The sequence below is a fragment of the Balaenoptera borealis genome, assembly GCF_965194805.1.
Source record: "Balaenoptera borealis genome assembly, chromosome: 19".
Classification (NCBI taxonomy): domain Eukaryota; kingdom Metazoa; phylum Chordata; class Mammalia; order Artiodactyla; family Balaenopteridae; genus Balaenoptera; species Balaenoptera borealis.
In genome coordinates this window covers 30,368,333-30,387,366 of record NC_138878.1, presented here as the reverse complement: position 1 = coordinate 30,387,366, position 19,034 = coordinate 30,368,333, and the positions used below count along the sequence as shown (strand labels likewise).

The 19,034-nt window shown below is 33.6% G+C and overlaps 1 protein-coding gene across 16 annotated transcripts in view; it reads left to right on the top strand.

The window, feature by feature from the left end:
• CHD9 (chromodomain helicase DNA binding protein 9) overlaps positions 1-19,034 on the top strand; it is a 244,413-nt gene that overhangs the window by 81,671 nt on the left and 143,708 nt on the right. Inside the window, exon 1 of one of the 16 annotated variants that reach the window (XM_082366592.1) lies at positions 4,745-4,811. The exons of the other annotated variants lie outside the window; for them this stretch is intronic. Within the exon in view, the coding sequence (XP_082222718.1) occupies positions 4,749-4,811 (63 nt within the window). The 5' untranslated portion in view covers positions 4,745-4,748. Of the gene's footprint in view, positions 1-4,744; positions 4,812-19,034 lie in introns of those variants that run through there. 16 annotated transcript variants of the gene reach the window in all.

Below are 19,034 nucleotides of genomic sequence, written 5' to 3'. Positions count from 1 at the left end.
TTTCATATGAGACATATTCAGAATTTCTCAAACTCAGTCATTCTGTCAGGTGGATGTATATTTTAATATAGGTTTCTATTTTCAGTAGTCTTATATTTGAAAGTGATTCATTGATGTGCTCAAAGCAATATACTTCTATATTTAGAAAATTATAAGGTATTAAGATGTCTTTTGTAACTCTCAATTATGATTGCCTTTAACAGAAAGATTTATTAAAAACAAACAAAAACTTAATAACCATAATTAAAAGGAAAACAATAGATTGGGAACATTTTATTGCAAATATAATGGGTGTAGAGTTAATACTCCTATAAAAAACTCATAATTTGATAAGATCTCAGTTGATAATTGGATAAAACATAAAAGCTGAAATTCACAAAAATGGGTCAAATTAGTAAACATAACGTTCAGGATAATATGCAACTTTAGTAATAACTCAGTTACAGTGTGGTTTCATTTTTACCTACTAGAAAAAATTTATTAATTTTGATGCTTAACGCTGGCAAATTTATGGTGAAATTGGAACTTTTACATAGCTTTGTAATTGATACAGATATTTTGGAAAGCAATTTGGTGGCATGTTTGAGTATACAAATACTTTATTACAATAACCCAAACATAGCAAAAGTGATATACCCAAAGATATTTATCTTGCTGTATCTATAAGGGAAAATTGGAAACAGCACAGTTTGTTATCATATCCGTATTAGATGGACTATTATAGACATTAAAAAGACTTTGATAATATGTTAGTGATAGGGGAAAAGCATAATTCAAAATTAAGATCACAGTAAAGTGGTTAAGAGTCCAGGCTTTGGTTCCAGACTACCGGGGTTAGAATCTTGGCTCATGTTACTTATTTGGTGCGTAACTTTTAGCTATTTAAATAATTTCTATGCATCTCATTTGCTTCATCTTTAAATATGGAAAATAAAAGAGCTTTGATAAGGATGAAGAGAGTTGTAACATGTAAAAGTGCTTAAAACCATGCCTAGCATATAATAAGCACTTAATAAATGTTTTTATAAGTATAATTAAATTTAATTTTTTAATTTAATTAAATAATTAAATTAAAATTAATTTTTTCCATAGCAGTATGAAAACATACATATGAAAAATACTGAAAGGAAATAGATTGTTTTAGGGTAGTGCAATTACACTTTCCTTTGTTTTTTATAGCTTTTGTCATGTGAATGTATTACTTTTAAAATTTTTAAAAATGTATTTAATGCAATATTTTATCATTTTTCTGAAAGTTTGTTGTTAAATTAAAGATTTATAAAATGCTTCAATACGTTGTTTACTTGTGAGATTTGGTGGACAGTGAAGTATATACCATGGCTCTTGAAACTAAGTATTTAGGAACCATTTTTTAATTTCAAAGCCTTGAAGTGTTTGAAAAAGATAAAATCTTTTTCTTCTCCTTTGGGGATCATGGTATTTTCAGTACAGCTTTTGAATTGTCTAGATAGATTTAAGATATTTAAAAGGGACTTGTAAACTCTCCTCCTCCCCTTCTTTTTGTGGCCTGAATATAATAATATTATGATTTTGCTCCCTCTACTGGAAGAGGATCAAGCATCTTAAGTTAGAAGGACCCTGGGGAAAAACCTCTATTGATTGAACCTAGGGTCATCTATCTACTTTTTATGTAGATATCTGTCTGCCTTGACTGACTAATTTGTCCAGCATATAATTGAAGTTATGAAATCTGAAATATATTAACTTCTTTTCTTAATTGTATTTTTCTGAGGATTTTTTTTTATTCATGTTTTCCTAAACATGTTCTGCCAGCTTTAAAAAGAAGTTTCCCTTTTATAGATTTGGAATGAATGGAGGATAATTATAAATATCTAAAGTAGTCCCTAATACTAATATTTAGATATCAGTACTTAATACCATCTGAGAGAAACTTTTTTCAGACGCATTAGCAGCAGCCTTTAATAAATCATCTTATCTACACTGATACATTCATAAGGTTTTATTTAAATCTACTCACCTTTTTGTTTCAGAGTTTGTTTTGTTTTACTAACTTACTCTTTTTGTTACATGTTTAAAAACTGATAAAGGGCAGCTGGCTTTGAATACTTATCTGACTTATTGAAAGTCTGTTCTCAAGTTTCCTATTATTTCTTAGTGTTAAGACTTAGAGTTGGACATTTCTCGTTGTCGGGGTGAAGAATAGAGGTGGATTGGTAGAGAAGGTAGGAGATTATGATTATGATTAATATGGATTGCATATAGGTGTTATATGTACAGAATTATGTCAGATATCCTAAATATGTGAAATTTAAATTATTTAATATTTATAATTTATGACAAATTGTGGCAGAGCATATAAGTCTTTGTGTAATTTTTGGCATTTTTTGAACAGTTATGGTGACGACGTAGACAAAATGTTGCACTACTACAGTTTTCCCCAGGTTCTATGAAAATAATTTTTTTCCTAGGTTTTTTTTTTGTTGTTAAACTCTCTTAAATGTAGTAATTTCATTTCAGACTTAAATTAGCATTGTTAAATATGTGTATAGAAGTTAACAGATTAAAAAGCAATGAAGTGGCATAATTTTTGGTTTATCAAAATTTTAAAAAAGGACATATTGTTACAGCCAAAACAAGATACTTATTAATCTACTGTTTGAAAACTCATGGTTGGCACTCTATTTAGAATTTTAGAAAGCTTTACTGAGAATATGGGATATGTAAAGAATATTTCTAAGCCTTGCTTTTTATTATTCCCCAACTGAGGTAGGGTGTTTGTGGATATAATTTCAAATGTCTTAGAGTCTGTGTCAGTCATTAAAAACAGTGAATATTGCTGAGAACATTTCTTATATAATTGACTCTAGAATTTTACCATTTTAAAAAGAGAAGAGAAAAAAGGCGAGAAGCTACAGGAAGTGTTTCTAGATGTAAATACTCACAAAACATAATAGAGAAAATACTAGCTTATTTTCATCTCTAACTTTTATAGCAAAGGAATTTTGAGAGAATAATACTATATAAACTTTTCATTGCTCTTTTATGACATACTGCGATTTTGTAACAAAATCTTTCATTTTTGTCTTCTTATTTGTAAAGTGGAAACACTCTATGGAGCACTGTGGTTCTCTCAATGTTTGTAAATTAAATTTACTGTAAAAGTTCTACAGCAGTGAAAGATATGTGGGATAGCTAAAATAGCAATCAACATAGGAGATAGAATTTTATGATGTATATAATTGTACATAATTCCTTGTTGGCTTTTGTATTCTGATGAATTTATTACTTTATTTACTACCTTGAATTTTTATTTTTTTTCCCCTGAAGGTAGGGAAACTTACATTATTTATGAGCTTTAAAAAAAAAAAACTTAGAGAAAGGTTAGAACAGCCAATGTAAGGCACATTTTAAAATATTGGATTTTTGGGAATTCCCTGGCAGTCCATTGGTTAGGGCTCCTCGCTTTCACTGCAGGGGGCACGGGTTCAATCCCTGGTCAGGGAACTAAGATCCCACAAGCCACTCGGTGCGGCCAAATAAATAAATAAATAATAAAATATTGGATTTTTTTCTGACGAAAAATTTAATACATAATCATTATTTTAAAATTGGACCACATAGAGAACAGATGAAAAATGAGTTACTTGTAATATGACTATGAAAAGATACCCCTGTTGACATTTTGTTGTATAAGTTTTCAGTGAGACCTGTTGTCTGTCTCTTCCCTGGCCTCCACCTACATATTTTTGCATTTTTAAGAAACAAGGTTGAGATCACATAGTTTATGCTGTTTGGCAAATTGCTTTTTTAACCTTCCAGTTAATATGTTGCAGACATTTTTCATGTCGTAAAATATTTTTCTGAAAATGATTTTGAATGGCTAAAAGTTTGCCGTTGTAAGGTTGCTAAATACCTTATAACAGTAAAGTTATTATTGAGATTTGGAAAAATCTGAATCAAGGTAATTAAAATGCTTATATTTTTGTTGTGTTTATTACCGTAATAGTTCAATTTAAAGTAGGTACAGAGTAGTAAGCAAAAATTAGAATAACTAGCACTATGATAGAGCACTATGTTTGTGCCAAACACTGTTATAAATACTTAACATATATTATTAACACATTGATCTTTCACAACAGTCCTTTTATTTGGAGTCAGTTATTTCCTTCAGTTTGCACAGGAGGAAACTGAGGTACAGAAAAGTTAAGTAATATACCCCAAGTCACACAGCCAGTGTAGAGACAGCCAGTGGCCAGACTGGATTCAAATCAGATTTGACTCCATTATATATGGTCTTAACTACTTTCACTTTACTTCAAAGTATATTATTAATGCAGTGTAATGTATGACAATAATATACTAAATGATTTCTCCCTTCTCACCTCACCCTCCACCCCTTCAAAAATCTACCTTACTGATGAGGCAGAAACTTGCTTTAGAATCTTTAAGTGGAGAAGACCATTCATCTCATGTTTTCTGGCTATATTGGCAGATAGTTTATTCATTATCAGAGGGAAAAAACCCCAAAACAACAAAGAACAAAAGTAAAGTGAAATAGCTGTTGCTTCCAAAAGTGTTTTGACATTTTTTAAATAAGATTGTGTTTAAGATGATAACAACAAATGCCCTAAAAGTAAACCTGATAATTATCTTCAGATGTTTGAAGGACTTTAGAGGTCAGAATTGGGTCTACTAAGTGGAAGTCACAGAAAAGCAGATTAGTATAAGGAAATTTGAAGTAAAGCTCTTCCACTGAAAGCAGGGAGATGGAATGGCTCAGATGTGCCACAGAAGGAATTCCTGCAGTGGATGGAAAATGGACTAAATTGGTATGTTCTTTTCAACTCTTAAGATTCTATGGTTGTTAATTTTGGGTTTCTTTGTAAGATATATCATTTATATTGCCTGTTTAGCTCCTGAGTGGCAGTTACAAATAAGGAAGAAAGGTAAGGAAATGTGACAAGTTCTCTGCTATCCAAGAACATCAGGGAATTATTTATCATAGACGGGTAAATTTTCCAGATAGTTGAAATGTATTCTATTAAGCATCAACATCTTTAATTATATGGCTCCCTGCCCGCCCCCCCCCAAGGGTGATGGTGATGGTGGTAGAATGATCAGTTAGGAAAAGATGAAAAGAAATCTTAGATTTTTATAGGGAGGTCTTGTATGTTCAGATTTGTAATGGTTATTGTTACACCTCCAGGAATCACCCTCACTTAAGTAAGAATTTATTGGAACACATTAGATATTTGAAAGTTATCTTAAGCAGAAGCACAGCTAATTTTGCCTGTAAGTGAAATCGTTATAAAAAAAAAAAAAGGAGGAAAACCTCTCTAAAACTAAATGTAAACCTGAAGCAAGGAATTTGCTATACTTTGCTCATACCCATTGAATTCAGAGGATCCCAAGCTCTTTGCTAGTTTTTTTTGTTTTTTGGTTTTGAGTTTGTTTTTTTTTTAATAGTCGTAACTTTTCCACATCAAAAAATCAACAGATAACGAATAATTTAAAAACTTGTCGCTCCGCTTATGCCCTAGACAAGAAGAGAAAAAACTACCTAAGTAATATTTAGATTGTTTCATTGAATAATTTAAATTTTTATAAATAACATCCCTCTGTTTATCAAAATTTGTTTAAATCTTTATGCATTTGGCAAGGTATTGCTTATAAGAAGTTTCAAAATTCTTTGCTAAGCCAAAACACAAAATAGAAATTCTATGCAGGAATTTCCCTTTTAGTTGCTTTTTTTCAGTTATAGTGGGCTAGTTTTCGGTTTTGACATTTCTGTCAAATCTTCTAGATTAAAATGTTCTGTTTGGACTGGGAATTTGTGGAATATTAGCTAGTTCTAAAATATGATCTTAATTATTAAACTATGTACTATATTGTAGAAGGATTGAGCTCTGCATTGAGTAACAGAAACTCTAGTTGTTAACAGTAGCTTTAAGGCTGTTGACTTCTGACATGCATACTTAAGGGTGAAAGGTGAACAGGAAGTGAATTCCAGGGGTGGGGAAGAGGCAGCAGTTGGTGAGAAATTTGTGGATTAGTGCAGTGTGTGAAGCGCATGAGATTCAAGCCAAACTTCAAAGTAGGTCTAACAAAGTTTTGTTGTATTTAAGTCTTTTGTTTTTGTTTTTATGTTTTACCCTTGCTATTTTTTTAAATTGAAGTATGGTTGATGTATATAAGTTACAGGTGTATATTGTATTTAATTTTATTGATGAGGTGCACTTCCAAATACCTTAGGACCACTCAGTCATTTACTTATCATTATTAATATATGAAATTGAAAAAAAATGTGTTAGGGGCTACTGAGCCATCAAACTTTATTCTATTACGATAATATGAATACACAGTTGTTTTGGAGTACTTAAATATGGGAGATCAGGTTTGTTTGGGTAATTGGACTGAAATGATTTTAAATTAAGGAAATACTTTAACACAATATGGTATGGGTAATATATGGAAAGAGATAGTAAGTGCAAAGTTACTGAAAACTGCAGTCTAAGCTTTAGGAAGCTTAGACTGCAGTTTTCAGTGAAATAAAATCTGATAATGTACTCGGGTCAACTATGCAAATAATAACTTGCACATTTATTATGCATTTAATACCTTACAAATTATGAAAGGAGGGCAGTCTTTTTTTTGTATTGAAGTTTTGTATTATTTACAATATTATATTAGTTTCAGGTGTACAACATAGTGATTCAGTATTTTCATGGATTATATTCTATTTAAAGCTATTACAAGATAATAATGGCTAAGGACCAATCTTTAGGCAAAGTTTTTCCCTACATGAATATATGTTTGTATACCTGAAAACAGTACAATTTTACATTGAACATTTCATGGAATCATAGAATTTTAGAGCTGGATAAGATTTTACTCTATCCTCATACAAAAAGCAAAAACAGTGTTAGATCATTTTGCTTGCTGTCATATAACTGCTTAACATTCCTTTTTATAGTGTTTAAGGGTGTTCAGAAGCGAGAATGATACCACACTATGGTGAGGCACTTACAATTTATGTGTTGTAAGATACAGTTACAACTGGTTGTCTCCAAATTGAGAAATATTTTTGATTTGCTGGGTTTTGTTTTTTTGTGTGTGTGTGGTTTTTTTTCCATGTATACCTTTCAACGTATCTTCAGTTTATAACTATCCTTTTAGTGTTAAAAAGTGCACCCTTACTGTATCTGTCAAATGTAGATATAAACTGTAGATGTGTGAATGAATGAATTTTATATATAACCTCTGTGTTTTGGAAATGTTCCATTTTTGCTTTTATTTGTTCAGTATTTATTAGATGTCTACCAGGTGTAAGAGATTATGCTGGACACTGAAGTTACAAAAATGAATCAGATATGGTCCTTTGCCTTTGAAGAACTCAAATTGAAAATTAAGTCATACTTTCCCATTGATCTATATTATAATTTCAGAGATGTTCTCTTTTCATTTGTGATTCAGTTTCAGTTGATAGAAGTTTCTAGCACTTTCCCTTAGCTTTCCAAGTAAGTGATTTGGAATGAGTGATAATTACAAACAATTTCTTTGATCCATCCAATTTAAAGAAGATATTCCTCTAAGTTTCTAGATTAGCCCTTTGTTTCATGACATTTTGGCAGTCTGTACTTACTTGATCCTTCATATATATTTTATATACATATTATAATATGTGTACATATAATATATAACTGTCTAAGGTCCAGTGGCTCTTGTAAATTGCAGAGTCAAGAAAGAAGGCCCTTTTCTTTTGAGCTTCTAATCTACATAAATTTATTACAAACTATTACAAAAGTGTTAAAAAAAAAACCCAACAAAACATACCAACAAAACAACAACAAAAAATACCCTGTGCTATGTGAGTCAACTTTCAGCACTACTTTTTTGTCAAAAGAGAAATAACTAGTTACTAAGAGATAAACGATTATATTGCTAAATAAATTTCCCAGGATTTTTTTCCTCTAAATTCCTCAAATGAAAGTAAGACTTTTAAAAGTAATTTTTAAAAACTAATATGGTAAGCATTGAGAGCGTAATTAGAGATAGAAATAATAAAACAATTTGCATAGTATTTTTAAGTGGTTTTACTTACATTATTTGAATTTTTTAGTAATAACCTGGGGTATATATAAGTTGGTATTATTTCTCAGAGTTTACAGATCAAGTATTTGAGGTGTCAAGAGGGAAAGTGACCTGTCTAAAACCGGACAGCTACTAATGGTTTAGCAGAAACTTAACTCTAAATTCACTGTGTTTTCTACCGTATCAACTCATAAGAGCATAAACAGCAAACGTATTCACTGAGCACCTGCTACTTACATATCAGGTGCTGGGTACTGCTGTGCTGGGTACTGACATTACAAATACAGAGAGACTGACTTCTAAGGCTAGGCCTGCAAATCTGTATTTTTGTTATTTTACAAGAAAAAAGATGACTTCAAGTCAGTTTAAGCAGTATTAGAAATATCAATATTATGAATTTCTTCAAACTGTTTATATTGAAAGTATTATTTGCTTTTCCTAACTTTTTATTTTGAAAAAGTTTAAACTTAGAGGAAAGTTGAAAGAATAATACAATGGACATCTATATACCATTCACATAGACTCACATTTTTTGCCACATTTGCTTTCTCACTCTATTTTTAATTTTAAATAAAAGTTACTTTTACTAAGTGATAAAACATCAATAACAGAAAATCACATAATCAAATTCAGATTTCTTAAATTATCCTAATAATTTTTATAGATGTTTGTTTTAAAATCCAGAATCCAATCAAAGGTCAGGCATTGCATTTAGTTGTTAGGTCTCTTTAATATTCTTTAACCTAATTTAGGCTTTTCATGCCTTTTTGTTGTTCTTTCCTGACGTCACCATTTTTTTCAAAGTCCAGACCTGTTGTCTGCATTTCTCTAGTTGTTTGGTCATAATTCAAGTTAAACATTTATTGGTAAGGGTGCCACATAGATGATTTTTGTATACTTCTATTGGGTTACATTAGGAGACATGATTTTAGTTTGTCCCATTATTGGTGATGCTAAGTTTTATCACTTAGTAAAAGTACCTTCACCCCTTTGTAATTAATAGGTGGGATTTTTCTATAAAGAGTTGGACCCATGGATTTAAAAAAAACATTGAATATGTTATAATCCATTGCCATTATTTTTCTTTTTGAATATTTTGCCAGTGGGGAATCTTGGCAAGCCAACTCTTGCCCTTCTAACATGTCCTCATTAGTCTCTAAGTACTTCTGCTTTCTGGTGTAAGAAGATGTGTTTAATTTCCTTGCCTCAGACCTGGAATCAGCCATTTCTTTAAGGAGCTCGTTTGCTTTATTTATCGTATGTAATGCCACAGGATCCGAGTACTGTTGTGTAATTTCTTAGCTGTGTTTTTTTGTTGGAAGCTTGTGATTCCAGAAATTTTGGATTCAATTTCATAAGTACTTTGTCACCATCTATGATTTCGTGTGGTGCTGTGCTATGTATGAAATAAGAAGGGGTCCTTGTTTGGTATTTCATTTAGGTTAAACTCATATTGAACAGAGGGATTTAAGTTTTCTTAAAAGTTGGATACAAATTTTTGAGAACATACTATGTGCTAAGCACTGATGTAGTTGTAGTTCTAAGACAGCTTTGTCTGTAAGACATTCGTTTATAAATTCAGTAAACATTTTGAACACCTGTCATATGTAAGACAATATATGAGGCATTCTGCTTTTTTTGTAACTCATGAGGGAGATAAGACCCATATTACAAATATGCATGAACCTCCAGTATTATATGCTTAGACATAATATATAAATTATCTAAAATGATGGTGGATACTAAAGTTTTACCTAGCTTTGTAAGATATTTGTATGTGTTTCTCCTTTGAGAATTGATAATATTTCAAGTTTATCAATAAAAATGATTTAGTTTAAGCATCTGTTGACTGTCTAGTATGTGAAGAGATATAGATAGTTGACAACTACAAAAGTGAAACATGTCCACTGAACGTATTTAGAAAAAATTTAGAAAGTACAAACAAGAAGAGTCACCCCTCATCTCATCAACTAGAAATAATCACTTTTTATATTTTGGGGCTATATGCTTTTAGTCTTATACTCTATAACCATTTACCTATTTGTTTTCTATATCAAATTTTCAGCTTAATTTAGGTATAATTGACATATAATAAACTGAACATATTTAAAGTATGCAATTTGCTAAATTTTGACATGTATATACCTGGGAAACCATCGTCACAATCAAGATAATTAACATTTTCATCACCCCAAAAAGTTCCCTGTTGTTCCTTTGTAATCCTTTCTTCCATCCTCCACTCCCCCCGCCACCAAGGCAACCACTGATCTGATTTCTGTCACTATAGATGAGTTGGCATTTTCTAGAATGTTGTATAATGGAAAAATATGGTTTGTATTCTTTTTTAATCTGGCTTCTTTTACTCAGCATAACTATTTTGAGATTCATCCAGTAGTTGCAGGTATAATATTTCATTCCTTTTAATTGCTAAGTAGTATTCCATTATATGGATACACCACAATTTGTTTATCCATTCACTGGTTGGTGGATATTGTTTCTGGTTTGGGGTTACTGTGAATAAAGATGCTATGAACATTTGTGTACAGTCTTTGCAAGAAAATACTTTTACTTCCACTGGGAAAATTAAGCCATTCTAAGGAGTGGGTGGTGGTGTCTTACTGTGATTTTAATTTGCATTGCCTTAATCATTCATGATGTTGAATATCTTTTCATGTGCTTACTGCCATCCACGTATCTTCCTTGGTGAAGTTTCTGTCCAAATTGTTTGCCCATTTAAAAAATTGGGTTGTTTTTTATTACTGAGTTGTAGTATTCTAGTTGTCAGATATATGTTTTGCAAATTTTTTCTCCTAGTCTGTGGCTTGCCTCTTCTTAATAGTATACGTTGAAGTGCAAAAGTTTTTAATTTTGAACAAGTCCTATTCATTACTTTTCTTTTATAGACTGTGCTTGTTTAATATTTAAGAGATCTGTGCCTACCCTATAGTCATCAAGATTTTTTCTTACGTTTTCATGTAGAAGTTCTTTGTTTTCCTTAAATGTTTGTAGAATTCAATATTGAAGCCATCTGGGCCTGAACTTTTATTTTTGGGAATGTTTTTAATTATACATCTAATTTCTTTAATAAACATATGTCTCTTAGGTTATATGTATGAGTGAGCTTTTGGTAGTTTGTGCCTTTCAGAATTTTTTAATTTCATCTAAGTTGTCAAATTTTTTGGCATAATGTTTTCATTGTATCCTTTCAATGTACAGTTAATAGAGTACATTTATGACTGATAATTAATATCTTTTCTCTTTCTTTCCTGATTAGTGTAGCTAGAGGTTTATCAGTTTTATGGAGTTTAATTGATTTTCTCTTATTTCCTGCTTTAGATTTCACTGATTTCTCATATTTTTATTATTTCTTTTGCTTACTGTGGGTTTAATTTACTCTTTTTTTAAACTGAAAAATTGAAGTCATTGATTGAACTCTTCTTTTCTGATATAGATGTTTGATGCTATACATTTGCCATTAAGTGTTGTCTTAGGTGCATTTCATTTTTATTCAGTTTCAAAAACTTTTGAATTCCCCCCTTTGATTTCTTATTTGACCGGTGAGTTATTTAGAAATGTCTATTTAATTTATAAATATTTGAATTTTTTTCCAGATACCTTTTTGGTATTGATTTCTAATTTAACTCCATTGTGATCAGAGAACAAATTTTTATGTTTTGAATTTGTTTACATTTATTTAGATTTGTTCTATAGCTTATGTTCTTGGCTTTACATATATTCTTTGCTCTGATACCTGCTTTATTTGGTATTAATATAGTCGCTTCTGTTTTCTGTTTGTGTTAGCATGGAATATCTTTTTCCATCCTTTTACTTTTAATCCGTTTGTTTTTATATTTAAAGTGGCTTTCTTATAGGCAACATACAATTGATTCTTCTCTTTATCCAACTTAACAATCTGTTTTATAATCGAGGTGATTAAACCATTTATATTTAATGTGATTAATTATATTGATATGTTTAAACCTACTATCTTGCTATTAATTTTATATTTGTCCCGTGTATTCTTTGTTCCTCTTTCCCTTATTTCCTGCCTATTTTTGTATTAACAGAGTAATTTTTATGATTCCATTTGTGTTGGTCATGGTCCATTGGGATGACAGAAACTATACATTAATATGAGCAGGGAGATTTTAATTAATAATTATTAACTCAAACAGGATTGGTCTAATGTGAGACTGACTACCAAGGCATAAAGAAAATTTTAAAGAGTACAGGGACTTCCCTTGTGGTCCAGTGGTTAAGACTCTGTGCTTCCAGTGCAGGGGGCGTGGGTTCGATCCCTGGTTGGGCAGCTAAGATCCAACATGCCTCATGGCCAAAAAACAAAACATAAAACAGAAGCAATATTGTAACAAATTCAATAAAGACTTTAAAAATGGTCCACATCAAAAAAATCTTTTAAAAAAAAGTACAAAAAAGAGCAGATAAATGGGGCAGCCACCATCTCTAGGATGGACACAAAGTACTCAAGGAAGGAAAAAATCTTGGACATGGACCTCTCACCAGGGCTGCAGTCCAGACTTCATTAGAGGGGGCATAGCCATGGAGCACCGCATGTTAGAGAAATTTGCTGCAGTGTCATGTTAGTGAGTCTTATTGGGCATCTGCTTTGTGTGGTACCGGCGGGGTGGGGGCAGACAATGCCCATAGACCGATGTTATGACTCAAAACTTCCCTTGAAGCTGCCTAAGAAGGTGTCATGTGAAGTTAACCATGGGGTGCTTTTGTGTCCTGCTGGCTCCTGTATTCTTCTGTAGCCTGCCGAAGAGAACACACCGGAACCAGGATTTGAAACCCCTTCATCTTCCAGTAATCTTCCAGCGCCCCCTACTAACAAAGCTTGACATTGTGCCACTGGCAAAGGAAAAATGTGTACAGGTTTCAACTCCATTATTGCAGGAGCAGACAATGAAGTATGGATTTAGACCTGAGAGGTGGTAAATTGACATCTGGCACACAAAGTAAGCCTTTGTTGAGCTACTGTTTAGTACTTTTTGTCATTTTATTTTAGTGGTTGCTTTAATATTAACAGTATACATCTTTAACTTATCACAGTTTACCTTCAATTGTAATATACCTCTTCATATATATTATATGAATGATATCACAGTGTATTTCCATTTCCCCCATCCTGGACTTTGTGCTTTTGTTGTTGTATATTGTACTTCTATATAGAAGTTATAAACTCCACACTAAATTTCTATTAATTTTCCTTTAAGCAGTCAATTATCTTTGAATAAGCTTTTAAGAATAAGAAAAAATATATTTTATATTTAACCACATATATACCATTTCCAGTGTTCTTTTTCTTTTTAATATTTATTTATTTAAGCTGTACTGGGTCTTAGTTGCAGCATGCGGGATATTTAGTTGTGGCACTTGGGCTTCCTAGCTGTGGCATGCAAACTCTTAGTTGTGGCATGCATTCGGGATCTAGTTCCCCGACCAGGGATCAAACCCGGGCCCCCTGCATTGGGAGCGTGGAGTCTTACCCACTGGACCACCAGGGAAGTCCCTCCAGTGTTCTTCATTTCTTCTTGTAGATGCCAGTTTCTATCTGCTATCATTTTCTCTGCTTGAAAGACTTCCTTTAACATTTCTCGTAGTGCAGGTCTGATGGTCATGAATTCTTTCAACTTTTATATGTCTAAAAGGTGTTGGGACTTCTCTGGTGGCACAGTGGTTGAGAGTCCACCTGCCAATGCAGGGGACACGGGTTCGATCTCTGGTCGGGGAAGATCCCACATGCCGCTGAGCAACGAAGCCCGTGCGCCACAACTGCTGAGCCTGCGCTCTAGAGCCCGTGCACCACAACTACTGAGCCCTCATGCCACGACTACTGAGGCCCATGTGCCTAGAGCCCGCGCTCTGCAACAGGAGAAGCCATGGCAATGAGAAACACATGCAGTGCAACGAAGGGTAGCCCCCGCTCGCTGCAACTAGGGAGAGCCTGTGCACAGCACTGAAGACCCAACACAGCCAAAAATAAATAAATAAATAAATTAAATAAAAGGTCTTCATTTCCCTTTTATTTTTGAAAGATATTTTTGCTGGATATAGAATTCTAGGTTGCCAGTGGTTTTTATGTTTCTTTTTATACTTTAAGTATGTTGCTCTGTTGTCTTCTGTTTTGCCTTGTTTCTGATGTGAAGACTTCTGTAATTCTTATCTTTGTTCCTCTGCATGTAACGTATATTTGTTCCCTGGTAACTTTTATGCATTTTCTCTCTTCTAATGTTTTTAAGCAATTTGATTCTGATACTTGTTGATGTGGTTTTCTTCATGTTTCTTGTACATGAGTTTTGTTGAACTTTTTGGATCTGTGCTTATAGTTTTTGTCAAACATGGAAATTTTTCCTTGAAATATTTTTGTTGTTCTCCATTACAGATAGATTAGGCTGCTTGAAGTTGTTCCACAGCTCACTCATGCTGTGTGTGTGTGTTCGTGTTTTCTTTTTTAGCCTTTTCCCTGTCTTTGGTTTTGGATTTTATTTTTGTTGTTCTGTGTTTGGATAGTTTTTATTAATATGTATTTACTACTCTTTTCTTCTGCTGTGTAATCTGTTAATTCCAGCCAATGTATTTTTTAAATCTCATTTTCATTTATTTTATGTCTTCCATGTCTCTACTTAACATGCTTAATCTTTCCTCTAATTTACTGAACATTTGGAATATAATTATACTAGCTATGTTACTTATCCTTGTCTACTAAATCTATCATCTGTGTCATTTCTGAGCCTGCTTCTATTGATTTATTTCTCTCCTAATGTAGGTTGTATTTTCCTGCCTCTTTGCATGCCTGATAATTTTTGAATAGGTGCCAGACATTGTGAATTTTACCCTGATGAGTGTTGGAAAGTTTTGCATTTTTGTAAATATTCTTGAGTTTTGTTCTGGGATACAGTAAGTTACTTGGAAATTGGTTTATCTTTATAAGATCTGTTTCCAAGCTTTGTTTGGATGGACAATATTTAGGACTAATTTTCCCCCACTACTGACAAAATAACCTTGTGAGTTCTCTGTCCAATTCCTTGTGAAATACAAGATTTTCCAGTCTGGCTGATGGAAAGATGGACTATTCCTGGCCTTAGTGTATGATCTCAGTTGCTTTCACGTGGTTTGTTCTGGGCCTTGGGCAGTTTCTTCACAAAGTAGTAGTATTGATCAGTACTTATCTAAAGCCTTGAGAGGAGACCTTCTGAAGATCTCTGGAGGTCTTTCCCTGTGAAGCTCTCTCCTCTGCAGAACTTTTCCCTGCATTCTGGCTCCCCTGAACTTACAGCTCTGTCTCCTCAACACAGGCTGTGAGATTCCACCTGACTTCCTGATATCACTGTTGTTCTGCAGCTTGGAAGCATTCTCTTTATTCTCCAAATAAGATAATAGCCTTAGCTCAATTGTTTCCCTTCTCTCAGGGATTACTGTCATGGGTTGACTGATGTCCAATGTCTAAAAATTATTGTTTTATATATTGTGCTTGGTTTTTTGGTTGTTTTAAGCATGAGGGTAAATCCAGTTCCTATTATTCCATCTTGGACTTAATTGGAAGGCTTAAAACACCATTTAATGACTGTATAATAATTTATAATGTAGAAATACTATGGTTTATATAGCCAGTTTATTTTTGTTAGATAGTATGATGAATATTTTTGTAGATAAATTATTGTGTGTACCTTTGATTAGAAAGAGTCCTAGAAAATCAAGGTAAATGTGCAGACTTTCCATTGAAAATTAGTACAATTATGAATAATAATAAAAATACAAACAGCCAATAAATATTGAGCAGTTATACTTATGTTCATAGCTTTACATATGTTTTTTTCATTTAATCTTCAGAACAGCTCTGTGAGGTAGATCTTATCATCTACTCTGTTTTACAGATACTGGCTTGAAGCATAGGATAGTTACATAGCTTGCTCAGGGTCATACAGATAGTGTTGGATACTTTCTGTATGTCATCACATTTTTTCCTCATAATAATCTTATAATGTTAATTGTGGCACCTTAATTTATAAATGAAAAAAACAAACTCAAGGTACCACAGTTTATAAGTCACAGACCTAAAACTCGAACACAGATTTGAGAAAACTAGATATTGAGAAAAGATAAAGAGGGAATTTGCTGTTAGTCCAGTGGTTAGGACTCCGAGCTTGCACAGCTGAGGGTCCAGGTTCAATCCCTGGTCAGGCAACTAAGATCCCACAAGTAATTAGTACTGTTTTTTTTTTAATCAGATAATCTGATTTCCAACGTGTTGCTGTATTTTATTTTGTAAAAATGCTGTTTTTGCAAAAATAAACAAAAGGGACCTAATGAAACTTAAAAGCTTTTGCACAACAAAGGAAACCATAAACAAAACGAAAAGACAACCCTCAGAATGGGAGAAAATATTTGCAAACGAAGCAACTGACAAAGGATTAATCTCCAAAATATACAAGCAGCTCATGCAGCTCAACATCAGAAAAACAAACAACTCAATCCAAAAATGGGCAGAAGACCTAAATAGACATTTCTCCAAAGAAGATATACAGATTGCCAACAAACACGGGAAAGGATGCTCAACACCACTAATCATTAGAGAAATGCAAATCAAAACTACAATGAGGTATCACCTCACACCAGTCAGAATGGCCATCATCAAAAAATCTACAAACAATAAATGCTGGAGAGGGTGTGGAGAAAAGGGAACACTCTTGCACTGTTGGTGGGAATGTAAATTGATACAGCCACTATGGAGAACAGTATGGAGGTTCCTTAAAAAACTAAAACTAGAATTACCATATGACCCAGCAGTACCACTACTGGCCATGTACCCTGAGAAAACCATAATTCCAAAAGAGTCCTGTACCACAATGTTCATTGCAGCACTATTTACAATAGCCAGGACATGGAAGCAACCTAAATGCTCATCGACAGATGAATGGATAAAGAAGGTGTGGCACATATATACAGTGGAGTATTACTCAGCCATAAAAGGAAACGAAATTGAGTTATTTGTAGTGAGGTGGATGGACCTAGAGTCTGTCCTACAGGGTGAAGTAAGTCAGAAAGAGAAAAATAAATACCGTATGCTAACACATGTATATGGAATCTAAAAAAAAGAAAAAGAAAAAAGGTTCTGAAGAACCTAGGGGCAGGACAGGAATAAAGATGCAGACATAGAGAATGGACTTGAGGACACGGGGAGGGGGAAGGGTAAGCTGGGATGAAGTGAGAGAGTGGCATTGGCATATATACACTACCAAATGTAAAATAGCTAGCTAGTGGGAAGCAGCCGCATAGCACAGGGAGATCAGCTCAGTGCTTTGTGACCACCTAGAGGGGTGGGATAGGGAGGGTGGGAGGGAGATGCATGAGGGAGGGGATATGGGGGTATATGTATACGTATAACTGATTAACTTTGTTATACAGCAGAAACTAACACACCATTGTAAAGCAATTATACTCCAATAAAGATGTTAAAAAAAATGCCGTTTTTGACTCTCTTTCTTTATAACTTATGCTTTCAGCACTTTTTTTTTCTTTAAAGAATCAATTTTATTTATTTATGTTTGGTTGCATTGGGTCTTCGTTGCTGCGCGTGGGCTTTGTCTAGTTGCGTCGAGTGGGGGCTACTCTTCGTTGTGGTGCGTGGGCTTCTCATTGCGGTGGCTTCTCGTTGTGGAGCAGGGCTCTAGGCACGCGGGCTTCAGTAGTTGTGGTACGTGGGCTCAGTTGTGGCGCATGGGCTTAGTTGCTCTATCAGCACTTTCTTAATGTTACTCATGTGGTTGTATCTTGTACTGAAATGAGCCATAATTACTAGAAAGTTGAATTCATTAATTTTTGTCATCAGACAAATTAGCTATTTATGAAGAAGAGGAATTAGATAGTTTTCATTTCTGTTCTTGTTATCTGTCATTTGTTTATCAGTTCCAGTGTTGGATAATAAATATTTTGCAGGTGGTTTTTCGGGTGTGAGTTTCTTTGATAAAGTTGGAAAAGCACTGAATTTGTAGTGAGGAGAACTAGGCTCAAGTCCTAGCCCTTCTATCTACTATCATAGTAGTCTTAGGCAAGTTTTCTCATCTGTAATATGTGGCTGTATATTTTTAGCATTTCTGGTTAATAAATGTGACAATAAATTTGAAAGTGCCTTGTAAATTGTAAAGTCAGCTTGTTGTTTAGTAATGCTTCCTTGCTTTAAGGATTTAAAAAAAAATTTAGAACTAGGAAGACCTTTAATTATTAATCAACTTTTAAAAATTTTATGGATATAAAACTGAGGCCCAGATATAAAGTCTACGTAACTTTTTAGTGGCATGATCTAAAAGAGATCCCCTGATTCTATTTCCTTTTTATTCTTTTTCTTACATAACTGTTTCTTTTTTTTTACACTCCCCCCCTTTCTTATATAACTGCTTCTTAACTCATTTTTATGCAGGCTTGCCCCTAATATTTGTGAGTCCCAGGGAAAGAGTACAATTGGAAGCTCTTAAATTGTATGTCAAAATATTTAAAAGTTGTAAATAAACTGTTAAATATGTTCTGTTCTTCCTTGACAAACAGAAACACTCGTTTGAATTTAGAGGTCTTGGGCTCTCTGGAGTTCCCCATCCAGAATATGGCAGAAGTGGGCCATTCTACTTCTCTTTCCACCCCTGGTTCCATCCTGTACCTTGAGGGGCCTCATGAACACGTGTGGACTTCTCAGCCTGCATATCCAAGCTCCACCTCCTTCTTGCCATCTCTTTGCCCTAACCATGCACATACTGGCAATATGTGTTCCTTGCCATACAAGTACTTCCTTGAGAGAACAAACCTAGGGAATAGACCCAAGGTGGGCTCTGCAAGTGAGTGTGAGACTGTCTTAGGTAGGGAATTCCTGTGTACCTGGAGCATATTCTAGAAGAGGGGAGGGGTAGTAGATCCTTTTGGCCCTGAGGAGGGGTGTGACACAGGAA